At 36.1% G+C, this 26,951-nt stretch overlaps 1 protein-coding gene across 1 annotated transcript; it reads left to right on the top strand.

Moving 5' to 3' along the window:
* The first annotated feature begins 819 nt into the window (after positions 1–819).
* On the top strand, positions 820–26,951 carry LOC117290642 (leucine-rich repeat-containing G-protein coupled receptor 5-like). Its single transcript, XM_033772155.1, has 30 exons — positions 820–1,037; positions 2,830–2,949; positions 4,070–4,305; positions 5,030–5,108; positions 5,586–5,963; positions 6,851–6,976; positions 7,635–7,822; positions 8,258–8,420; positions 8,680–8,790; positions 10,016–10,139; positions 11,178–11,249; positions 12,037–12,108; positions 12,484–12,555; positions 13,273–13,341; positions 13,892–13,963; positions 14,828–14,899; positions 15,408–15,479; positions 16,197–16,268; positions 17,315–17,386; positions 17,843–17,914; positions 18,561–18,632; positions 18,832–18,903; positions 19,489–19,560; positions 20,377–20,448; positions 21,035–21,106; positions 21,609–21,680; positions 22,416–22,487; positions 23,293–23,443; positions 24,005–24,820; positions 25,022–26,951. Exons 2-30 carry the CDS (start codon positions 2,856–2,858, stop codon positions 25,193–25,195), a joined length of 3,861 nt encoding a protein of 1,286 aa, XP_033628046.1. The 5' UTR covers positions 820–1,037; positions 2,830–2,855; the 3' UTR covers positions 25,196–26,951.

Below are 26,951 nucleotides of genomic sequence, written 5' to 3'. Positions count from 1 at the left end.
CACTTCTTGGACTTCGGAGCCAATCTGATGTCGATCTCCCAAGACAGAGTCTCTGCCAAGTCCAGTGGAAGCGCGGAACCAGCTAAGACCTATTATATATCATTGTGTATTTTCGTTGCCATTAACTGCTTCAGTATTTATTATTGCTGTTTCATTTTACAAACCTGCGATTGTTAATATTTCCTCAGACTCATATATGGTTGAGTATTTTTACTTGTTGTTTCACCTTGGTGAATTGCCGTTCAAATACCATTTCGCACAGTTGTGAACCGTTGATAATACTGAAGGAGTTAATATGATTTTGAACCATTGCCTTATTGATTGGTTTTATAACTGAATGGATTGTGTTGTATTTGTTGAATCCTTGATATTGAGATATTGAGATAATTTTCATAATAATAATAACTATAATTGAGAGAGAAGAGAATCTAACTAAATTGCTGTCTGTTGTGTTTTCTTTCTTAGCAAACATTCCGATATTCTTAATCGAACCACGTCGTAGGCTCTTGATTATTTGAAAGAGGTAAAAACCTGTGACATAAACTACAAAGTACAAACCATACTGCAACTTTTGGTTTACTTTGGTAAATGACTCAATCTGAATTAATTGCCACTTTAGAAAAAACAATCATGAAAATAATAATCGTAATTCACTCCACGTGATTTATGGCAAGGAATCAGCTATGGTTGGCTGTTCAAATGCACCATATGAAATAAGTGATGATCCACCCACAGCACAAGATGGTGGGAACCCAGAAAAAAATTATAATAACAGTGCAAAAATAACTTTGTATTGCGCTGTATTCATAAACAGTGACCAACTGCGCATCGGCACTGCATCTCAAGTGGGATTTACGACATGCTGCTGAGTTCCATCCAGGTACTTATTAATATGTTGTTTGGTATCTTCTGCTGGTTGGGCATCCTACTGGCTAGCGGCACATACAGCCATCAGACCTCAGTGGAATAGGATGATCTGTCACAGACGCTTCTTTGGGGATTTTTCTTCTTTTGGATATTTCTTCAGCTGTCAACAAGTAAGTGTTCAAACTTTTGTATTCAATCTATTGGCAATTAGGATTGTGTTTACTACTTGCTTGTTATGCTAGTTGCATCAACCGAATATCAATCTCTCTAAAGGGAAGGTACACAATTGGTAATTACTCAAAACAAGTATTAACTTAAAAACTGACTAGGTAATGAGCATTGGAGAGCTGTGGTTGATTTCACAAAGAGTTAGGACGAGTAACTAGTCCTAGCTTAGGATTAATCTAAACGTCTGAATGCTACAGTGCAGGGTTGGGACTCGTCCTAAGTTCTAAGATTAGTCTTAAGTTAAGAAGAGTTTTGTGAAATCGACGGCTGTTGATAGTATACCAACTTTGTGAGAAACGGCTCCCTCTGAAGTAGCATAGATTTTGAGAAAGAGGTATTTTCTCACTAAAATAATAAAAGACTTCTAGCCAGAAGTCATGTATTCATATCTGAAAGCACACAAAATTGTCCAACAAGAATGTTTTTCTCTCATCATGTTCTGGTTACTTCGATGACCAATTGAGCTCAAATTTAGACAAGCGTGTTGTTTAATGCTTATGTTGGGAAACACCAAGTGAGACGACTGGTCTTTGACAATTACCAAAACATAAAAATTCAAAATTGTTAAGTTTATCTTGGCAATTTAGTATTGTGTAAGTACATCAATCGAGTACCAATTTCATTAAGTCATGTAAGAATTCAAAGTTGTTTATTTGATCTATTGGCAATTTAATATCATGTTGCTACATGGTTGTAATGCTTCAAACAAGTATCAATTTCATGTATATTGTTTTCACTATTCAAACTTGCACCATCTGTGTCATACTGTGGTATTATTTTTCAATAGATGTTAGTTTTTTCCATCGGGGATAAAGAGTATTTGTTTAAGCCCTTACACCTTCCTTTATTAAGCACTGTGTACTCATTACTTTCCTGAGTTCTGTGGGGAAAAATTCCCAAGAAAATCACTTGGGTAACGCAACGATTTGATAGGAAAAATTTGCATCAGGGAAAAAATATATATTGGTTTTACCTATACACTTATGTGTATTAAGCACTTTCATTACTTTCCTGAGTTATGTGGGGAAAAAAACCTGTTGTGTTGCTAGTTACTGCAAATTTCATGCAGATAACCAATTCAATCCTGAAATGTGTTTGTTAAAATAGTATAAAGTAGCCTGTGGATTTTTTTTTATTTTTTTTTATTGCAGATTATACATTAAGTATATGTTTTTCATACCTTTTATACTGATCTGGTGTTTGTTTGTTTGTTTGTTTCTTTTGAGGAAAATATGTTCTGAAATCAATTTGTGAAGTGTACTTGTTTAGCAGCTTTATGTTTAATTATTTAAAAATTTACACTCATCTTATTTTATGTTTGTCTGTTACTTATGGCAAAGCAAAAACTTTTTTTTTTGCAGTGATTATTTTCTGTTATAGCAGCTTTTATGTAGTTGGGTAAACATTATTTTGTGATTTTCAGAGAAAACGTAAAGAGTCCCAAAATGAAGAAACAAAGAGATTTGTTTATCATGGTAGTCATGCTTATCTGTAACTTTTGGCAAGGCAAAAACGTTTTTTGAGTGACTATTTTCTGTCATAGCAGCTTTATGTAATTGGGTAAACATTAGTTTGTGGTTTTCAGAGCTAAATAGACGTTAAGAGTCCCAAATTGATGGTAGTCATGCTTGTCTGTTACTTTTGGCAAGGAAAAAACTCTTCTTTCTTTTGAGGGATTATTTTCTGTTAAAGCGGCTTTTTGTAATTGGGGATACATTATTTTGTGATTTTCAGAGCTATAAGACGTTAAAAGCACCAAGATGAAGAAACCAAGAGATTTGCTCTTATTACTGACAGTTTCTTTGAAGGTTTTATTTCTTCTGCTGGTTTTGACTGAGAGATCTCTTACAAGTGGTGAGTATTAATTGCTGAACATGTTAAACCTTTACCTGATACTTTTGACATTTTTTGGTATGAAAGTGAGGGTATGTCTCAAATATATTTCTAAAGTTTAATGACCATAAAACACTTAAGTTTTGTTTGAAGCATTGCATGGTGTGGATAACTGGGAATAAACTTTTGACATTTTTTGGTATGAAAGTGAGGGTATGTCTCAGTGTATTTCTAAAGTTTAATGACCATAAAACACTTAAGTTTTGTTTGAAGCATTGCATGGTGTGGATAACTGGGAATAAACTATTAAAAAATAATAGAACTTGCGGGTACATACAGCCATGTGTAAAATCTCTTTTGTGAGTGTTGGCTCTGAGAAGAGCTGGTGTGGTCTCGAGGTTTTAAACAGTATACTCTGCTCGTCTTCAGGAGAATATGCTCAACCCATAGTCCAGCATTCTCCTGAAGACGAGTAGAGTATACTGTTCGAAATGTCAAGACCACACCAGCTCTTCTCAGAGCCAACACTCGCACAAAAGAGATTTTTACACATGGTTGTACCCGCAAGTTTACTATTTGTTTATAGTTTCTTCCTATAAAAAAAACTTACTTGGTAAAGAGCTGTTGATACTACAAAACATTCTTAGAAACAACACCCTTTGAAGTAAAGCTAGTTTTTAAGAAAAAAGAGGTAATATTTCACAAACAAAGTTTAATCTGAGAAAGGCTTTAGGCATGAACTCTGTTTTAGGCATCTTAAAGCACACAACTCTACATTGTAACTTTTTCTCTTTTTTTTTTCTTGCAACTTTGAAGACCAATAATTGAGCAAAACTTTCACGGTTTGGTTATTTTATGCATATAATGGGATACACTAAGTGAGTACTAGCCAGATTTCCTGCTCAATCAGCTCTATGATATTGGGCCCAGATGTCTAAGCCAGTAGACCACCTACATGTATTGTGTCTGGTTTAGAGCCCATTACTATTGGTCTAACTACAAAACTGTCTTGTAACATGCACTGCAGATGGTTTCCTCCAAGTTGCTTGTAAAAGTAAAAGACCCTTGCTATAATTCCCGAGCCATTCCGAAGACATGTTTTTGGTGTACAGTTGATCTGTTTCTTTCCTCCATATCTCAGCTCCCCTGTCAGACACAATTCTACCACAAATCAGTGGCTGCCCCGATGACATCACCAAAGTAGTTCCAACAGGAAGCAGGAGCTATGTCCCCGTAGAATGGACCGACCCAACGGCCAAAGACAACTCTGGATCATACGCATGCGTGAAGAATATCCGCCATCTCTATCCATATGGTAGAAAGCACTTTCCACCCAACACAACCACACCAATAAAATACATCTTTAGTGATTGTCCGGTAAGTTTTGTAATATTTAGTAATCTAGCATTTTTTCAGGCGCCTTTTCAAATGATCTTTAAAAGCTTTCTTGCAATTTAAACACAACCACACCGAGAAAATACATCTGTAGTTGCCCAGCAGTAAGTTTTGCCACATTAAGTAATCATATCACATTTTGAAAATTCATTGCTTGCAGCATTTTGTATTTTAGGCGACTTTTCAAAACTATCTTCAAAAACTTCTTCCAATTGGTTCAATTTTAAGTGTTTTTTTTTCTTTTCAGCTTTTATTGCATTCAATTTTATTTCTGGACACATGATTTCATTATCCTGGTTCAGGTTTATGTTTCTTTCATTCTGTTTCATTTGTGGACATTCAAGACTACACACTTTGACCATTCATAAGTTGAATTTCTACATCAAATGATGGAAGTTGAATGGTTGACTAGCCTCTTGCTGCAGCTGGCTTTAAGGAAGTTGAATGAGTGTTTGACCAGTGAATGTTAAGCTACTAGAAATTGAATTATTTTTGTAAACTAAATTGAATGAGCCAGGTGGCAAATTGATTGAGTGTTTGTTGAAATTGGCAGGGAGACATAAATACTTTGCATTTTTTTCTCTCCCTTTTCCTATGAATTTAAGAAAAACAATAAGAAGCAATCACCACACGGAAATCTCTAATAATGAAAAGAAAAGAGAAGAAAAAGTAAAAACATGTTAATTTGTTTTCTTCCTTTTTTCAGCAAAAATGCCCTCGGGGTAGAGAAAGAGATTGTATCGGCAACGAAGCATTCTGCAGCTTTAACGTTACTGTTAAAGAAGGTGGGTACTACATCAACATAACTAAGGAACTGTAGTTTTTACTTTATAAGTTGTTATAGTTTAATAGTACTTGAAAGATATTCCTCCAGTGAATGTCAATCTTCCTTGAACCCCATTCACACTACACAAAATTCTCAAGAAACCCTAGAGAATTATTTTGACATTTTCACACTCTTGAACTTTTCAAAAGAGAGAAAGATCTTCTTCTTTTTTTTGTATTGTCAGCCAAAAGTGCATATTTAAAAAGTTAAATCTTAAAGTTGAAAACCTTTTTTATAAAGACCCTTTGTATCCACAAATGTATGCTCATAAAACCTTTGTTTCCTGAGGACGAGCAGAGTATACTGTTCGAAACGTCAAGACCACACCAGCTCTTCTCAGAGCCAACACTCACACAAAAGAAGCTAACACATGGTTGTACCCGCTAGTTTACTATTTTATTTAATGTTTCTTCCTACTTTTGTTTTCCTCCAACAGAGTTTGAATGCGTGACAGATGAAATTGTCCTGGAGGATCCTTCGTTCTCACCCACACCTCAGAATATCACCTCCCCTTTTTACCCAATGGAATATCCCTCTGACTCGAGCTGCCATTGGCTTGTCAGGACATCGAGTGACAGCCACTCATCGGCCAATCACATCCGTGTATCCATAACAGAGATCCAGCTGCAACTAAACGACGCTCTGCTCATTGGTGGAACATATCATCAGGAGGCTGTTACATACAGAGGGAGGATGCCGCAGAGGGTGTTACTTTTCCAGGGGGCAAAAATTGAGATTGGATTTCGGAGTGGAAGCAGAGGCGTGACAGTTTTCAGAGGATTTTCTCTTGAGGTGGCTGCAGTTGTAAGCAATGGTAAGCAAACGAAAAGGGGGTCATAGCCAAGCAATCTAGAGCATCGACCTCATGTTCTGATGGCTGTCAGAGTGTGGGTTTGAATCCGGGTCGTGAAACTTCTCATTCAATTAGGCCTGGGCGATTAGTGAAATTTGCTACTCAGTTAGTCGCGCCCTTAATAGTTGTGACTTAGACTCTAGTCAACCTAAGTCGCCCAGGCCTACTTCTCATCACCCAGGTGTAAATGGGAACCTGCGATGGTAGAGATTGTTGATGTGAATAACAAGCAGCATGTGTGCCATTTTCTTTGGCTGCCGGTGCTGCATAATCCAAAGGAGTTGATGTGGTTTCATGATTGCTTATGTCCTGTGAACAGGGGTAGAAATAGCGTAAAGCGTTTTTTTTCCTTCTTAATTGTTTGATTTGTTAAAGACAGTGGACACTTGGTAATTGTCAAGGACCAGTCCTCTCCCTTGGTGTATCTCAACATATGCATATAAAATAACAAACCTGTGAACATTTCAGCTCAATCGGTCATCAAAGTTGCGAGATAATAATGAAAGAAAAAACACCCTTATTACTAGAAGTTGTGTACTTTCTGATGCTTGATTTCGAGACCTCAAGTTCTAAACTTGAGGTCTCAAAAATTACTTCTTTCTGTAAAAATAAGTCACTTCAGAGGGAGCCGTTTCTCACAATGTTTTATACTACCAACCTCTCCCCATTACTTGTTACCAAGTAAGTTTTTATGCCAAAAAATATTTTGAGTAATTACCAATAGTGTCCACTGCCTTTAAGACAAGTATTTCCATTCCAACATATAATACAAAATAACATTAAGACCCTTTATTTCCATTCCAACATAATTATAATTAAAATAACATTAAGACCCTTTTAATAATCAGATAATCCTTCATGGTGCAATGATGATCATGGTTACCAGTGTCTGTCAAGCCCCTTCTGCATTGATGAGTCGTATCTATGTGATGGTATTAGCGATTGCCTGCATAGCGACGATGAGAGCAATTGCTGTAAGTATTTCACCACTTTTGTTGATGCATTTCTTTGTACCTATAGGAGACCTTTGATTGTGTTATTTGTACTGTTATTATTAGTGATCTATGAAGCTGTGAATGGTGTGGAACATAGAAAGTGACTATTACTAGTAAACTTACGGGTACAACCATGGGTACATTTCTTTGAGGGAGAACTGATGGCTATGAATTCTGTTTGACATTTCTAACACTAGTATTCATTTAACTCTGCACAAATGTTCTTAAAAAGATTTAATGCATGCAGGCTATTTGTATAGTCGAAAGACTAGTAGTGCACTCGTAAAATATTGTTTGTACTCTTCTTTTTTAGACAAGTGATCAATCACTGACATAACAAGTTAATTTGACATTAACTATGAACAGGGATGTCATTTCTCTGTTTCTGGTTCGCATAGCAAGCATCCTTGTCTACAGTTTTCAGCAGAGGCTTTCAAGCTTCAGTGAATATTTAAACATTGAGTTTTGAAGCATTTTTTTGTTAGATATATAGGCCTTATGAAAATAATGATTTCATTCTCTTTTACAGCTCGTCTCAAATAAAATCGTTGTAGTTATCTTGTGGTCATTTAATCAACTATCGAATAAGTAATTCACCATTGATTTGTTAGTGTCTTTTTTGTCTGCTCATTTATAGCTCTTTGCAATTACATCGTCCAGAGTCTCCCATTCAATATGACCTTTGACACCAATGATGTCATCAACAGTATGTCAGATCCAAAGAATCTATCAACCTCTAGCATGGAGTGGTGTTTTGGTACCTCTTTGGGTTATAGCATCAGGATAGACTTCCCCTCACCTGGAAATGATTATCTAGTAATACAGGTATACAACGTGTATTTCATTTCATTTCATTTATTAATTTCACGGGTAAAAAAAAAAACGCTACAAAAATAAGAACGATAAAGAAGAAACATACTAATAGTAGAGGAAAAAAAATAGCACCACTGATGGATAAAATTAAAAAGACTATTTTACTATCAAGTTGATATTAAGCTAAATTTAAGTACAGGGTTGGGGCTACAGTTAAATTCAGCAAGCATCATTAAGGTACAGGGTTTAGGTTCAGGTTTTCTAAGGTAAATGTTGGAGCTACATTTAGGTTCAGGCTATATTTATGAACAGGGCTTAACTCTGTTTAGGTCTTGATGGGCTACATTTAGGTGCCATAAATAAGTTAAAAAAGGGAGTCAGCCTTCGAAACACCAATTTATAAACCACACCTTTCACATATTTTATTTCTGTCTCTCAACATTCTAGGACCCAACAACTGAGTCAAACCAAGACACTGTCGTCATACAGAGACACTCAATGGTTCGATCATTCAGTTTCAATTTGTCATCACTATGGGTTCGGTGGTATCCTGGCACAGATGGACAAAGAGCGTCATTTTCATTGAGCGTTAACAGTCAACTTGATGATGGTAAGTACTCACAGAGTGTTCTCGTCACCCGCTGGGCTCGATCAGGATTTACCCAAGTAAAGCCTACAAGCAAGCAACTTTTCAACTTTTCAACCTTTGAATCGTGTAACAAAGTTAAAGATGCATTTCAAACAGATGCCAGCTTTAGAGCCAGAAGTAGCCAATACTCTAGGGATTGCTAACAAAGTATGGACGTAACACTGACTTTTGCAAGTAGGATTTACACCAAACTAACACGTTTTATATTTTCCTGAAAAAGGTTATTGTGATGCAGGCTATCAGTGCAGGAACTCACATGTTTGTGTCGGCAGGGAGAATGATTGTGATGGTGTGCTTGATTGCCCTCTGGGTGAAGACGAAATGACTTGTAGTGAGTACCACAATTAAAATAATTAACTATAATTATAGCGTATCCCACGAAAATACTAAATACATTTAGGCATGACTACTGAGATTCTTCTGACTGGCAACTCTCAGTCAAGATGTGCATAGGCAGACGCTCAAGCGCAACTGCTTCACGGTTTCATCAACCCAATTAGTCTTCTTTAGATGTGGTTGACACTATAGAAATGTTCTTGCTTTTGGGTGTTTAAAGACAAATTTAACCCAAACCTAACAGTGTTTTAGTATAGTGTCCACCATACCTCGAAATGGCTACCAAGCAGGAGCATTGAGCAGTATTTCTGCAGATGCAGAATTTGGTTTCGCTTCATTTAATGAAATATTCAATCTATGATCTTATAAAAATATTCTCATCATTGCACTCAGAAGCAGTCGTTATATAGTTGTATAGACTATAGTTTTTAGTGTCGTGTTGAAACTATACTTCCTGAAACATGTGTACATGTTCTATTAAATTTTCAATTCAACAGCATTTATTTCCGTTTAACATATCTCATAGCTGGCAGGTATCATACAAAGTGTTGATATGCATAAAAACAAAATACACTTGCAATGAAAACACTACTTGTATAAAATAGTAGGAATAGGGCAGAGGTAAAAGTGAAACGGAGTCAAAAGCCCTGGTAAGAATTTGCTTGATTTGGGAATGCCATACAGCACAAGACGACAGACACAGGGAGGACTCAAAAATAAAAAAACAGCCTGATATACGGACAGACAAGAAGGCATAAAACACCATCAGAAATAACTGCAAGAGTTTACATGGACAAATAAATTACTACGCTAAATAATGAAAATAATAATATGCATTGAAGCCATTGGACCCTTTCGGTACAGAAAAAAAAAAAAAAGTTCACAGATTTACAAATAATTTACAGGGTTTACAGAAGGTAATGGTGAAAGACTTCTCTATAAACACATGTCATGACACGGCGAAACGCGCGAAAACAGGAGTGGGTTTTCCCGTTATTTTCTCCGGACTCCGATGTCCGATTGAGCCTAAATTTCCACAGGATTGTTATTTTATATATAAAGTTGTGATACACGAAGTGTGGGACTTTGGACATTACTGTTCACCGAAAGTGTATAATGGCTTTAATAGAGTAGAGAAAAATAGCTCACAAAAAGTAGATTTACAGGTAGGCTTAAACTTGACGCATAAATACATTACATTGAAACATATCTTTGATCAGATCATCGGAGGTGTCCTAATAGTTGCTACTGTACTGCATCATTTGGGAGTCTTAAAGTTGAAGGATGCAATCATCCATGGACTCCAGAACTATCAAAATCAGCTCCTGTCATCACAACACATCTGTAAGTCTACTTTATGTGATAGTGTGTTTATTTTTCTGTTTGTTGGTAATTCTTATGAGGTCTTAAAGACACTGGACACTATTGGTAATTGTCAAAGACCAGTCTTCTCACTTGGTGTGTCTCAACATATGCATAAAATAAGCTTGATTGGTCGTCGGAGTTGCGAGATAACTATGAAAGAAAAAAACACCCTTGTCACACGAAGTTGTGTGCTTTCAGATGCTTGATTTCGAGACCTCAAATTCTAAACTTGAGATCTCGAAATCAAATTCGGGGAAAATTACTTCTTTCTCGAAAACTACTTCACTTCAGAGGGAGCCGTGTCTCACAATGTTTTATACTATCAACCTCTCCCCATTACTCGTTAACAAGTGAGGTTTTATGCTGATAATTATTTTGAGTAATTACCAATAGTGACCACTGCTTTTAAAAACAGTATATACATGTCTACTTATGTGCTAATGTATTTGTTTGTATGTTTTTTTTGTAATTCTTGTGAGGCCTTTAGAAATATAAAAAACTAACATGTTTTTGTTGGTTTGTCTGTTTTGAGGGGGCACTTCTTTTGAGGTAATTATTTATAAATCAGGTCTGTAAGTCTACTTTATGTAATGTTTGTCTTTTTGTTTGTAATTTTTCACGAGGTCTTTTGATTAAGTATTCTGTGTTGAACAATTTGTTCTTTTGAAAAAATGAAGAAGAAAAATTCCTGTTGCGAATTGCTTACCAACCAAAATTACCTGTGACAGTAATGCACATGGTAGTGGCCTCACATTATAATCTTTGTTTGAAGGCAGACAAAAATGTCAAATTGTCTAAATATTGGTGCCCATTTTTCATAGACTGGCACAGTTTATAAAGTTTAAACTCACCACTTGTTAATAACTAATTCATTAATAACTAATTAATTTTATAACTTTATATCTTAATTAAATGATGAACATTTTAATATTGATATTGGATAAAACTGATAAGTTTCTGATAAAGTTTGCTTACTTCATCAATTGTATCATTATTGTATTTCACTGGTTTCCACAGAGCTATATCAGAGCAAAATGTGAGGAATATAACATCAGGATTCTTCAAAAGTCTACCAAATCTCATAAACTTGTGAGTATGAAAGACTTCAACCTCTCTTAACATTTGCCTTAAAGGCGCTGGACACCTTTGGTAATTGTCAAAGATCAGTCTTCTCACTTGGTGCATCTCAACATTATGCATAAAATAACAAACCTGTAAACATTTTTACTCAATTGGTCGTCGAAGTTGCAAGAAAAAATACCCTTGTCGCACAATGTGTGTGCTTTTAGATGCCAAATAACAGACTTCAGGCCTGACGTCTTTATAGTTGAGTGAGAAATTACCTCTCTCTCAAAAACTACATTACTTTGGAGGGAGTCATTTCTCACAATGTTTTATACTCTCAACAGTTCTCCATTGCTTGTTAAAGGAACACGGTTGAAAAGCGTTTGTAACCGTTTGTTATAAAATGCATATGGTTAGAAAGATGTTTTAAAAGTAGAATGCAATGATCCACACACATTTGCCTTGAAATTGCGTGGTTTTCCTTTCACTTTGCGAACTAATACGGTTGGGCATTTATGGGAGTCAAAAATTTGTCAACGAGGTAAAAGGAAAACCACGCAATTTCGAGTGATACTTGTGTGGATCATTATATTCTACTTTTAAAATATCTTTCTAATCATATGCATTTTATAAAAAATACTTTTTAAAGACCAATACGACCGATCCAAGGCAACGTGTTCCTTTAAGTAAGTTTTTATGCTAACAATTACTTTAGGTAATAACCAATAGTGTCCAGTGCATTTAATACAACTCTGTGAAGATGGTGACATTTGGTCTAATTAAAAACATGTTCTTGTTTCATATCCTTCAGGGAAATAATGTATTGTCCTGTGAACAATATTTGGATCGATGCATTTCAGGGACTGGAGAAACTACAGTCTATGTAAGTAGGCTATCAAAGCTGTATTTATTTCTGTTATAAATATTTTGTCATGGGTATTTGTTTTTCATTGAGACATAAAAGGTTTGGGGGTACTTTTTGTAGGCCAAAAAAACACAATGTCTACAGATTTACATTAAACTTACACAGTTCAAAGAAAATGATAGCAGAAAGCTTCCCTTAAATTATTACGTGCTGAGGTGCTGTAGTTATTGAGAAATGAGTTAAACAACGTCACACATTTATTTTAACATGGTCAACGTACAGCATGCTTAAATTATCCTTGTGACATTGTTTAAGCTTGAGCCTGATTGTTTTTTAATTTTGTAAAAACCTTAAAATGTTTACTCTGTATTTTTGTTTTGTTCTTATTTTCAGGTATCTTATAATTATTGACCTGAGGAAAACTTACAATTACACATTTGCAGGACTTCCAAATCTTATGGAACTGTAAGTTTCAAAACCTGTTTTAAATCCCTTAGATCTGCATTTTCAACTTGTCTTTCATTTGATTATCTCTGAACTTTTCATTGTTTTACACTTCAATTAATTACTCACTCTACAGCAGTGAAGTAAGTCACAAGAAAACTCCTCAATCCACTAAGCTAAGTATAGTCGTCCATATTCTCTGGATTGAGCAAGACGGGCTATTTTAAGAAGTCCTGCTAAATTCCAAAAGCTACTCCCTGCTTTTAAAATTATATCAAGAAAAGTATAAACATGAACAATCTATCAACACAGCAGATGACGTAGTGTTACTGCAAACCAAGTATACACTGCAAAAACTGGGGTGTTTAAATTGACACCGTGGGTGTTGTCACATATAGATCTCAAGGTAGACTATGTTCTTTTGAGCACGTGTCTTGGTTTATTTATAATATACTACCGTAGAGTAGATTTTTGGAATTCAGGAGAAACTGTCCTGCTAATTTCTGCGAAACTGTGAAGTGTTATTTCAACACCCTAAGATTTTAATTTTAATTTTCTCTTCGGTATTTGTGACAACACACATGGTGTAACCTTAAACTCCCGGTATTTTACAGTGTACATTAATACCTCACCATGCAATGCCTTCAAACCTATATTCAAATATTTAATTCACCCACCATAAAATAAACTTGTTTGTCTCCATTGTCAGTCCGACTAAGTTTTGCCTTCTTTGTGCAGGGAAATCTCAAATAAACTGGAAGAGATGGAACCAGGTTCTTTTCATGGGCTGAGCAAGCTGACAAGCCTGTAAGTCAATTTGTTTACAAAGTGTTTGTATTCTTTATTGAAAAACATTTAGGCATGACTGTCTAGAAAAACTTTAACCAAATTTAATTTTCATGATTATTTTGTTTACCTTCTGCATGGTCCCACATCACTTTAAGCAAGATACTCCTTTAGTTCCTTTAGTTTTTTTTTTTTTTTTTTGGGGGGGGGGGTCGAATTGGTCATCAGGTAATTATGTAGTTGTTAAATTTTTGTAAAATCCCGAGCAAGTATGTCCATACAGGATTTTCCTATAGGACTACACAATCTGAGGAACTTTACCACAGTAACGCTTCTCATATTCAAATTTTTAGGCATATCAAACTGATAAGTTTGTACATAACCATTTTATTTCGAAGTGAAATGTTTCTCAAAATGCTTTATACTTTCGAAAGCTGCTGTAGGCTTCTAACCCAAAGTTTGTATGTACATTAACTTGAAGAGTGATTACCAAACTTATACCTTCTCTATAATGTTATCTTTTTTTGCCTTGCTGGATTTTTAATGTGTTTTTTTTATTGTCTTTGTATAGGCTCTTATACGACAACAAGATGACAACTCTACCCTCTGGCCTGTTTAATTCTCTGAGCGAATTAACAATGCTGTAAGTTATTATTGCACACTTCTTGTAATGAAACCATTAAACACTGTAGCTCGCAAGCCTGAGGAAACCTGTAATCAAGGGTGCTTGCTACGTGAACCAAAAAACACTGGAGTTAGCACCTACTCTTCTATTAAAGCCTTTGGACCCTTTCGGTAAACAGTATTGTCCAAGGCCCACACTTCGTGTATCACAACTTCTATATCAAATAACAAAGCTGTGAAAATTTAGGCTCAATCGGTCATCGGAGTCGGGAGAAAATAACGGGAAAACCCACCCTTGTATCCGCGCGTTTCGCCGTGTCATGACATGTGTTTTAAATAAATCCGTAATTCTCGCTATCGGGAATTGATATTGCTTTACTGTTTTCTCAAAAAGTAAAGCGTTTCATGGAATAATATTGCAAGAGAAGTCTTTCACCACTACCTTCTGTAAACCCTGTAAGTTATTTGTAAATCTTTTATTTTTGTTTCTGTACCGAAAGGGTCCAATGACTTTAAGTGTTCAAGGTTCTTATATGTGCACTACACATGACCTATGGCTTAATGTCCCATCCAAAGTGCAGAGTATTGATTATCTCGCTCAAAGATGCAATGTCAAAATCCGGGACTCAAATTCCAACCCACACTCTGCTGATCAGAAACATTGAAGCTTGAATCCAGTGCTAACTGCTCATAACTGCTCGGCCACAAAGTGCCACAAATAGTTCAATTTCGTGTACCTAGTATATTATGCCTGTGGACTTTTTGTTAAAGGACTCTAGAAGTTGTACCAAGTTATATAATGCCTTGCACACATCCGTTTAGGGATAAAACCAAATCATTTAATGATGGATTCTCCCATCATTTTTTGTGTACTTTTATACAGAAACCTTGGGAAGAATAGTTTGTCAGATCTTCCTGCAGATGTTTTTGTGGGACTGAAAAACCTGCAAAAATTGTAAGTAGTCCGTTGGAAATTTTCTAATTCTCATTTTCCAAAGACCACCCATCTTTAGTTTTCCAAGACTACTCATTCCATGCAAAGATTAAAATCAAACTTATGACTGGCATAGAATATTATTTTAAATCTTTATAAAATTGAACAGCTTGATAAATTTCATGACAGTTATATGCAAATTTGTTGCGTGCCTGCAACACAAAAGACATGTCCCCCTAAAAAATAAAAAATAAAAATACATTGGCTGTGTCATAAAAAAGCAAAAGTATTGTCTAAAATCAAGGCTTATGCGATTTATTTGTGAAGAGTTAGTATGTAGGGGCCATTCATAATGTCAATGTTCAAAAATAAGATTTTCTAAATAATAGTTGTTGTTTTTCTTGTTTTTTTTTTTTTTTCAGCATTTTTTTGGACCCACCCACCCCCCCAAATTTTGATTTTCAAAATATGCAATTTGCTTGTTTTGCTTATTTCTGTTACTGTTTTTGAATGACTGTTTTTATCACAGGAAACTGCACTCAAACCGCCTCCACTCAATTCCTCGTGGCATTTTCCGAGAGCTCCTTAGTCTGGAACAAATGTGAGTCACAAATGAATTGTTTCAGAATATACAGAACCCTGGTGCTGCACAGTTTTCAATTTCAGATTGAAACATATGTTTTGAATAAATTTTGATTTTCTTTGTATATAATTGCCAAACTTGTATATTATGTTTAAAGGCGGTGGACACTATTAGTAGTTACTCAAAATAAATGTTAGCATAAAAAACCTTACTCGGTAACAAGCAAATGGAGATCGAGCTGTTGATAGTACAAAACATTGTGAGAACAGCTCCCTCTAAAGTAACATAGTTTTTGAGAAAGAGGTTAATTTGTCACTCAAATATAAACAGACTTCAGGCCTGAAGCCTTTTGTTATACACCTGAAAGCACACAAATTTGTGCAACAAGGGTGTTTTTATGCATATGTTGCGATACACCAATTGAGAATACTGGTCTTTGACAATTACCAAAATTATGTCCAGGGGTCGATTTCATAAAGAGTTAGGACTAGCCTTAACTTAGGACTAGTCCTAGGAGATATACAAATTGCATGGATAGTCCTAAGTTAGGACGAGTAACTGGTCCTAACTCGAGAAAGACTAGTCCTAACTCTTTGTGAAATCCACCCCAGTGCCTTTAAATCACTGATAGTAACATTGTCAGCAGGGTTCATTATTTATGGAGCAAAATCTTAAGCAGGAATAAGTAAGATTTTAAAAATTTTACTATTTACTCTTAGTTTTTATCATTAACAGAGACATTGCTAGCAACAGTATCAGCGAGCTTCCAGAGGAAATATTCTTTGGGTTATACAATCTCAAGAAGATGTAAGTATGATTTCAATTTTGATGATTGTTTTTTTAGTGTTTTGTTTTTGGTTTTGTTTTTCAAGGTGAACATGAATGAGGACACAATACTAATATTTTTCTGCTAGCCACCAAGGGAGTTAAAATGATTGTTTCTTGCATTATAAATGTGAGCAGTTACAAGTTAATTTTCAGTAATGTTTGTTTTAAAATTAGTTTCTGGTCTCGTTTTATTTGTTCAATTTTAGTCTAAAATTAAAATGCAAAACACTACAGTTTTGTTACTTATTAATTTAATGTGTCAGTGGCAGAGCGGTAAAGCGCAAGGTCTTGTGTGTCTAATCAACAAAGTGTGGGTTACAGTCCTGGTCTTAACACTGGTGTCCTTATCCATAATTGCTTCATCCTTCAGATGGGACTTGGTAGGAAGTTTTAGAACTTGTTTGCAGTGGACTTGCAAGAATAAAATACATTTATCGCTAAGAGTAGGGGTTTGCCTTGTTGTTTCTGGCAGTGGCTGCTAAGTGCAACACATCACCTTGCAAACCCTTATAATAATAATAATAATAATGATAGTGGCACTTTATCATGCGCCATGCGGTGCAACATAATCGGGTATCATAATTCAAAAGTCTCAAAACATGATTTATAGGGGGTCATGGCCGAGTAGTTAAGAGCATCAAATTCAGGTTCTGGTGATGAAGTCATCAGAGTGTGTGTTTTTGAATCTGGGTCAAGGCACTCGTGTCCTAGCAATCACTGTAAAGCATCTTGCTCGGGTACCTCAGAGGGTAGAGGTTTATAGTGTGTTTCAAAAAGCCTTTGGAGCTTAAGGGCCCTGCATACTCCCCCACAGGGAGCTGAGAGAGGTTAAAGAAATGTTCTTGGCCAGGGCACTAAAATGTAATGTGCTTTGTTACGTACATTATAAAGCACTGTATAATAATTAGTTACCTTAATAGTATTTAAAAAGTTACTTTCTTGCGCCCTGAACACTTTATTGGTGAACACTGTGAGCTGTATAAAACTCCAATATTATTATGACTTTTACTTTTATTGTCCTACAGTGTCCTTCAATATAACAATCTCTCATACTTCAGGGATGGTTTCCTAACTAACTTCACTCGTCTTGAAGGAATGTAAGTTTGTTCACATCTAAACTTACTTTTTCAATCAGTAACTTTCGCCTGGCTTGGCCTGCACATTTTTGTGACCGGCTTTTCTTTGCGGGACTTTCTTTGCTAAATGCTACAAGCTTTGTCTAGTCATGGTTTTCCTCTTGCTTTTTGATTGCATTCCCATTGTTGTTTTTTTCCTGTCATTCTCTGAGCGCTTTTTAACTTTAGGAAAAGGCTCTATAGTAAATGGTGTTATTATTATTATCATTATCAGTATCATTACTAACAACAATACCTTTCAATCTTAGAGCGAAAAATAAGTTAGTCCCAATACTAATGGAACATTAGTATAGGTATATTACATCTCTTACATTATTCTCTTTTCACCATGTAAAATGTCAAGTGCCAGCAAATATTATGTTATTATTATTTTGAAAAAATCAAACATTTAAATTCGATAATTCTTTCTTATCCTAGTTATAGCAAGAACAATAGCATCAGAGTCATACAGCCAAATCTCTTCCACGGATTGATCAATCTCAATTGTATGTAAGTAGCACACTCACTTTTCCTAACATTGCAGAAATTTAATGGAGTTATCATACTTTTAAAGTAGCACAGAGTTCTTGTGTTAGTAGTACAGATGCCTACTTCATTTTGTAGTATCAAATAAATTTTGGTTGGTATTTCATATTTGGGATCAAAACAAAAGTATGACAACTTATGGTTTCAGATACAGATGGTCTACTGTGGACATTTGTTTTGAATGGACCTGCTAAATTCGCTCTAGTTTTGGAAATATTAAGAATTTTCTGTCCTCACTATAAAATTTGGCATCATTTTGCCAAAAAAAAAAATCGCCAATACTTTGGGAAATATTACATCTTTGATAATTGTTGTATTTGTGAGAAAATTTTGATTCTAGGGTAGAATTTGATGCAAAATATTGTTTCACAGACTTGTTTACAATAGTGTGTCAATGAACACCGGGAAAAACAAGAGAAAATCCTGACAATTTTGAACTGTCAAACAGGTCTTATTTTTGAATTGTTGTTGTTGTCAAATATTGTTGTTCTACTTCAATGTTAACATTATCTCAATTTAGCCTTTGGCTACAAGATTTAAGAATTCCGCACAAGAGCAATAAATTTGAATAATTCAGTTTTGTTAATTCTGTTTCTCTTTTTTTTTCCAGTGATCTTCGGAACAACTTGTTGAAGGAAATTCCTGAAGATTCATTGCAAGATAACAAATTGCTTGCTCAGCTGTAAGTTTACCCAGCTCCAAAATGAATTATGCCGTTATAATTAAAAGAAATTAAATGTCAAGTGTAAACCACACAGAAACTGACTGGGTAAATTTTAAATATTTTTAGTTTGAACAAAGACAAAGTTAATGATAAATTGAAAGAAAATTTTGTTTTTGTATAGGTATTATATTTTTGAGTTTTGTTTTCCTTTATTCAGATATCTTGCTAGGAACAACATTTCAAGTCTGGATCCCAAACTTCTAGATGGGCTCTCTGTACTTGATAAACTGTAAGAACCATAACTTTTGAATAGAACATCTCTGCATGGTTTGTAAGTCATCGCTGTTGTTGTTGTTTTGGTTTTTTGGTTTTTATTTGGGGGTGGTGGGGGGGGGGGGGGACAACAATAGGTATTGTAATATACTCAATGTCATATAGCGGTCATTGCCTTACAAATGCAAGGTTTGTGACACATTTAGAAAATACCTTTTGATGTCTGAAATTGCCTACACAATGGCAACAATATTTAAAAAAAATTGTTTTCACTTTAAAGGGAGAGTGCTTTTTTTTTTAATTGTTCCACAAGTTGATGACCATAAAAACATACTTGGTTAAGAGCACTGGAGAACTGTTGAAATTATACAAAAATTGCTTGAAATGACCCCCTTTTGAGCACTAGTTTCGGAGAAAGGGGTAAAATTACACCCAAACATTGGAATCTGAGAAAGGCTTCAGTCATAAAGCCTATCTCCGGCATCTGAAAGCACACAAATTTGTGCAACAATTTGTGCATATTATGTTTGGATACACCAAGTGAGAATGCTTGAGAGAAACCTGACTATTGGTCTCAATTTAATTTTCTCGTATTATTCAGGGCACTTGAGGACAACAGAATCAAATCTCTTCATCCCGGACAGTTCAGAGATCTCAGCAGTTTAAACAGTTTGTAAGTCTGGAAGAACGCTCCTTTTCAGGATTTTCCTCAAACTGGTGAAAATTAATTACTCCTTTTGACTGTTGAATAAAGGAATCAATGTGTGGTGAAGAGGTTTTCAACTAGTTGTTTAATCCCAACGAGGCCTGGTTCTTGATCATTTTTACCGAGACGAAGTCGAGGTAAATTATCAAGAACCAGGCCTCTGCGGGTTTAAACCACTAGTTGAAAACCGATTCAACACACTTTGATTCCCATTCATAAGTACTTTTTCGGTCAAAAAACATCAACACTTTTGGTCAAGAAGTAAAATAAATGCAAAAATTATAATTGTTCAATGATTTCTTTCAACACAACACCCCTCCAGCTATGAAATGGTAAGGCCCTCCGCCGCCCTCGGGTAAACAACTCCTTATAAGGGAATGTTGTGTGCGCCGCGCGTATTGCGTGATGTGGCACGACTGTCCCGGCCGTTGCTCTCGACTAATAGGAATAGGAATGAAGAACTGTCTTATTAGCACAGGTGCAAGCTCGCGTGTCACGCCCATGTTTCAACACTTTTTACCGGTCATAAACAAAGGTTTATCCACACCCACTTGACGCGCTCTCCACCAATAAGAATAGCGAAACTGTCCGAGGTATTTATGAATGCTGATATAACATAGCATTCATTTTCAAATTGCAATGAATGAGTTGGGTGTTAAAATGCAGTTTTTTTTTTTAAATTGCCTGAGAAAACCTAATGAGATTATTGAGATTGAAGTCTCCTGTATAAAGCCATACAGATCTATTGTTTAACCTAAGCTTACTGTTCATCTGTCTACACAGGTACTTGTCCAACAACGAACTCTCTGGGTTAAAGAATGGAACTTTTCTTGGACTACAATCTCTCAGTGACCTGTAAGTAGATCAACTCCTCTATCAATGCAAAGGTTGTGGGTTCAAATCCAGCCTTAGTGACTTGCCTTTGAAATGTCTTTCTTCACAGAACTTGGGAAAGTACTGACACAATGCTTAATACACATTGGTGTAAGAATGAAAGCAAGTTATATTTTTGTTTATCCCTAATGCAAAAGCAACATCTATTAGATAAACTTAGATCAGGAACTTAGAAACTAGTAGATCAACATCGTGACAACATTTTTAATCCCTCATATTTTGCATCAGGCCAATCTTACTAAAACACTTGACTGCTTTAAAGGCATTTTTAAACCTGTGGCTTTTGGAACTGGTCACATTTTTAAAATCCTGTATAAATGTAGTTGTATACACACTCAAATTAATCTTTGAACCATTTAATTTCAAAAGTACTGGTCGCGTTTTCAATTTCAACATACAAACAATATTATGATGTTTTCCTCTATCTCATGGGGTGTTTTTTGAGTATGTGGAGGTGTCTCACCCCCACACTTTTTTAATTAGGCCACTGTTTCTGGTTTACTGTTGTTACAAGTTGTAAGTGACATTTTTGTTTCAAATCCTACAGATCTCTTAACGACAATGAAATTGCAGAGATCGAACCCGGTACATTTCAGGGTCTGGAGAATCTGGTGACGCTGTAAGTATCATGTAATAATTGAGTTTACTTTAAAAGTTTCCAAGAAAATACACTCAGAATTTTGTCATAATTACCAGCAACCTCAGACGGAGATTTTCATGTGCCTTCCAGCCTACGGGAATGGGGGTGCTGTGGGGCGAGGGTGCTGTGGGTGATGCAGTACCTTCAACTTGTTGGGATGAGGGGGCTGGAATACTGGACTAAAAGTACCTCCTATAATTTTGAAACAAATAAAGGCATGTTCTATAATGGTTTTTTTTGTTTAGGTGGTGTTTTTTTAAGATAGGGGGGGAAATGGTGGGAATTGATTTAGTTTAAAAATGTGTTCTTTATTTTCACACATTTCTTACTTCACTCAAAAGAAATCTCTGAAAAAAGTAGCAGCACATTACAAAAACAAACAATTGTTGGGTTCCCAGCTTTTTTCTGTTGAAAAACTTCTCGTGGTTATAAATGAATTATTACTAACAGTAATTGTGTATGTTTTTTTTCTTCTACCTAGTGATCTGAGTAATAATACAATCACTGTTCTTGAGGAGGGTGCTTTCCAAGGGCTTTCCAGTTTGGACTATTTGTGAGTAAAACCTGTTTTTGTGTCTTCTTTCTTAATTACATACATTTTGGGGTGTTCTGGCCATAAAATGGATTAGAACACTGGACTCAAGCTCTGGTGTTTTTAACAACCGGAGTGTGGGTTTGAGTCCTTGCTGTGACACTTGTGTACTTAAGCAAGACACTGTTTGTCCTTCAGATGGGACATAAAGATGTATAGGTCCTGGGGTGTTTTGTATAATGCACTTCAAAGAACCAAGTGCACTTTTTAGCGCTTCAAAGAAAAGGGATTTGAACCTGTGACCTACTGATTAATTTGACTGTGTTTCGAGAGATTCTGTCCCTCAATATGGTAAAGTGTGTAAAAAGTTTTGTCTTAGAGCGCCCTCTTTTGAATCGAACTTCCTTCAGCTCATGATAATTCACCATTAAGGGGATACACACTGTTGGATAAAAAAATCATACATTCATAATGTTATGTAAAATTGATTGTCAAAACAAATAAAATAATAAAAGAATAAAGAAGTAGCCGGTATACATTTTTTGCTCACCAGTGGCGAGTTATATTGTTAAATTTGGTTCTGTACTTTATAAATATTTCATGATTTTATCCCTCAGTGTAGTAAACCAAAAGGAAACCTGAAAATTAGCTAGAACAGGATTTGAACCACTGACCGGTTTAGCAATTTAAAGTATAATTTTCTCAAGGTACACTAACATAATTGTTCTGTAAATTTCAAATATTTTCGTTATACAGGTATTTATCTGGCAATCCCCTTCAGAAGATCCACCCTTCTGTATTTGACATCTTCAAGCATCTTAAAGTTCTGTGAGTTTGAATCACTTTTTATTTTGTTTGTTTGAGGGGGACCAAAAGGGCCAACATTTTGGGGAAAGGACATTTCTGTGTAGGAATGACCGGCGGGATGCATTTTGCTTTTTTGGTAGTGGATACGAAACAGAAACTTTAATGATAATTACTGAGCTTTTAATTGGTAATTTTTGATATTTTAAAACTGTTTTTGTATTTGCGCACATTATATTTGTTTAGGGCGGATTATTATATTCTAAAAAATGGCAAACCAAGTGTGCTAAAAGGAGCTTCCAAGAGAAAATTATACACAGTTTGTTCGATTATAATTTATAGTAATCTGTTTCTTTTTAAGTTTACTTAAAAACTAATGTAGGAATGACTGGTAGGGTGCACTTTGCTTTTTTTGTACTTGTATAATTTGAATTCAAACTTTGAACATCGTTTGTTTTCATTTTGTTTTCCTTTCCGTTTAAGTTAAGTTGTGACACGATGAGGAAAATTATATTCATTTGAAAAGCACAAGACTGTGGGTCTTGTCCGGTCAGGAGTTTACTGGCCTGATATTAAAATTACCGACCTCTGCCTTTGGTCCATAGGATAAATTTCAAGTACTGGGGTCGATTTCACAAAGGTAGTCCTAACTTAAAATAGTCCTAGGACTCTAATTTAAAATAGTCCTAGGACTCTTTAGGAGTCATTAAAAGCTTAAGGCTAGTCCTAAGTTTGCAAGTAGCTCGTCCTAGATCGCGATAAGATTAGTCTTAACTATTATTAGTGCTTTGGAGTCAGTCTTGATTATTTTATGTTTTGTATCTTTTAGTAAGACCGACGATCATGCAGTGTGCTGCTTCATTGATTCTTCTACCACCGTATGTGATGTAATCTCAGAGGAACTCCGTCCACCTTATTTGACATGTGAAGACCAGCGCTTACTGTCACAGGACGTCATGAAAGCCTTCATTTGGGTGCAGGTAACTTAAAGGCACTGGTCACTTTTGGTAATTGTCAAAGACCAGTAATCTTACTTGGTGTATTCCCAACATATTATGCATAAAATAACAAATCTGTAAAAAAAAATTGAACGAATTGGTCATCGAAGTTGCAAGAGAATGGTGAAAGAAAAAATATCCTTGTTGCACAAATTTGTGTCCTTTCAAATGCCTTATAAAAGGCTTCAGCCGTCGGTTTCACCAAACTCTTTCTAACTTAGGATCTTTGGGACGAGTTAAGTTCTGTAATCTTAGACATTAGGACGCATTGAACCTATCCTAAGGTTTAGGACAAGTTACTCGTCCTAACTTGAGATAGGATTAATCCTAGCGTTTCGTGAAATCGGCTGCAGGTCTTAATTAAGTCTTTTATATATTTGATTAAGACTATGTTACTTTAGAGGGAGCTGTTCTCACAATGTTTGTACTATCAACATCTCAATCTCCATTTACTTGTTACCGAGTAAGGTTTTTTATGCTAACAATTATTTTGAGTAATTACTAATTACTCTTAATTGTATCGATTCCTTTCTTTTTTCGTAGGTGGTCCTGGCAATCACTGGTAACTTCCTAGTGCTAGTATGGAGAGGAAGTAAACTACAAGGCTCTAAGAATAAAACTCAAATGCTTCTGATCTTAAACCTGGCTGCTTCGGACCTCCTGATGGGCCTCTACCTTCTCATAATCGCTGCGGCAGATCTGCACTACGGGAACAACTTCCTGCTGCAGACTGCCTCCTGGCGCTCAAGCATCATGTGCAAAATCGCCGGGGTGATTAGTCTGGTCTCTAGCGAAGCCTCCGTGTTCTTGGTCACTCTCATCAGCTTCGATCGCTTCATGGGTGTGGTGTTCTTCATGAGTCGCTTCCGTCTGACTACCAGGGTGACCGTCAGAGTCTTGGCCGTGTTGTGGCTTGTTGCGGTCGGTGTCAGTGCCACGGCTAGCGCTCTGTCTGCTACAAATGGCAACTTCTATGAGTTATCCAATGTATGCCTGGGGCTACCTCTGTCCACGAAACCGGCAAACTATACGATTACCGTCACAAATGAGGAGTCCGCTGAAGGAGGTGTGCTGGTCACTAAGGTAGATACTTCGGGCAATAAACCGGCTTGGATCTTCCCGATTGTTGTCTTCCTCGGCGTCAATCTCTTGAGCTTCATCCTCATCTTGATCTTCTATGTCTTCATCTTCATCTTTTCCAAGACGTCAGCTAAGAAGTCACAGCGGCCCGAGGATAAGGAGAAAGAGTTGAAACTGGCCTGTAGGATGTTGTTCATTGTGGGAACCGACTTTGCTTGTTGGGTACCGGTGATAATTATGGGGATCCTAGCTCAGTCCGGACTGGTAGAAATTCATCAAGTAAGTGATTCATTTATATATATATTTTCTTTTTAAATTGATAACTACTTTAAATGGAAAGACTGCACTTAAGAAACAAAGTCTTTTTATACATATTAGCCAAGACAAAAAAAACCTGATGGTCCATGTGAGACTAACTTGCCAACTCTTGTAATTTCTACTTTGCTTTTCTAAATTTCTTCTCTGTATTTCTTGCTTCAGACGATGTATGCGTGGACAGTGATCCTCATTTTACCCATTAACTCCGCTATCAACCCATGGCTGTATACCTTGTCATATACCAGCCCGTCTACTTGGAGAAAGCTATGTACAAGGATTAGGGGAAGAAGGGATTCCAGTCAAACTCTGTCCACTGATTTACAAATGAGGAAGTAGGGGAACCTTTTTAGGAGAACCCAGACAGGAGTTCACAGGGAAACTTTTAAAATTGGGGTCACACGAACGCATTTTGATTGCGCGCGGGCGCCCTGTTTCTCGCCAAGTTCACATAAATCGTGCGTTGTTTACACAAAGACTCCAACGCGCAATGTCAAACCGGATGTCGCACGACGTATATACTCGAGGCATACATGCAGAGCAGTGACTGACTCTAAACTGAAACCTACAAGGAAGTAGGCGAACCTTTTTAGGGCAACCCATTAAGAGCAGTGACTCTGACTCTACACTGAAACTTCTGAATCCCTATAATTCATTTTATTAATTAAAGGATAAAATGCTTTATACTCAGCATACCATATCACCATTCTCCGTTGTTTGTGCATTGCATGCTTGGATCGGTGGTTGCCATGCTAGCTTGGTTGGTTAGGCTTATTTGCCATAAGGAAGTTTGGGGGCGGATCCGCAAGATCAAGCCAGCATCCAATCAGCAATGATTTGTTATAAGTTACACACATGTTAGATGTGTCATCCAATGAGTGTACAATATGGGCATGTCATTTGTTACATTTTGCAGGGAGTTTCGCTTGCTTATACACATAGTCACAGCTTGTACAAGCTGTGGCTTAAATCACATATCTGGCTAAGTATTAATACATTTTGTTGTTGTCTGAGTATAAATAAGCCAGGAATCTCTCAGACTCTTCAGTCTCGTGACGATGACTAGAGCAAGTTAATCAAATCGTTGAGACCTGTCTTAAGAATTTACTCCGCGGTAGTAAAGGTCTCACCGATCCACTAAGAGTTTAAGTAGTAATCCCGTACCTTCCGCCTGGGTAGTAGTTAAAAAAAGCACTGAGAAGTCTCTTGAATTTCGAAAATCTGCTCTGAGGTATAGTAGAATATAAAAAGCAAGACAAGTTCACCCCAAAAAACAAAATCTAACAGACACTGTACTACCCAAACCAAATATAGTATTGATACCTCGCCATGCAATACCTCAAATCCCGTTTTGGAGAACCTTGCTGTATACCAGGTGTGTTTTATAAAGTCAATGTCATACTCTCTCAAGATGGTAATTTCTCAAGATATTGCATTTCTGATGCCGATTTGATGCGCAACTTTTGAATGCAAAGTCGGTTGCTACACAATTTTTTTTAAAATGCTGGCGTACAGTTAATTCAAGGTCATAAACTCTCATTTAATGTATATATTAAATATTTTATTATTATTATTATTCTACACAAAATCCAGCCAACGATGTGGTAATTATTTTAAAAACTAATAATGAATATTATTAAGGTTGGGATGCTAACATTCTCAGGCCCCCATCGATTTAAATAGTGCGTTTATAACATGGCTTTTGACGCAGATCTAGCACAATATTTTACATCTTAGACTGAAATTCAGGTCGGGGGTTTTATGCAAGGGTTTTATTCCAACACGGCCTTTGATGGTCAGTGAAATGTAAAACCCTAGCAACATTGAAACGTTTATATCAAAACAGTCCGAAAATAGTGTACATTTATTATATATTTTCCCTATGTACAGAGATTTAGTGAGTGTTATTTTGTCCAATTAATTGTACAGATCTTAACGGTTTGCACAGTTAATAGTTTAACATTATTATTGAAAATATCTTTCATCATGATTATTAACTGTCTAGTTTATGTATCTACATAATATATTTATATTTGTAATAATGGCTTGTTCTGTTAAAGCCATTACACACTTTCGGTAAACAGTATTGTCCAAG

The sequence above is a fragment of the Asterias rubens genome, chromosome 5, assembly GCF_902459465.1.
Source record: "Asterias rubens chromosome 5, eAstRub1.3, whole genome shotgun sequence".
Classification (NCBI taxonomy): Eukaryota; Metazoa; Echinodermata; class Asteroidea; order Forcipulatida; family Asteriidae; genus Asterias; species Asterias rubens.
Note: the sequence above shows the minus strand (reverse complement) of the source record. Positions and strands in the feature narration are given on the sequence as shown.

Coding starts and splice junctions, on each gene's coding strand:
- LOC117290642 (XM_033772155.1), top strand. CDS start 2,856: ATGAAGAAACCAAGAGATTTGCTCTTATTACTGACAGTTTCTTTGAAG. Junction 16,269..17,314: donor TTATACAATCTCAAGAAGAT/GTAAGTATGATT, acceptor ATTGTCCTACAG/TGTCCTTCAATATAACAATC. Junction 17,915..18,560: donor TTGATCAATCTCAATTGTAT/GTAAGTAGCACA, acceptor TTTTTTTTCCAG/TGATCTTCGGAACAACTTGT.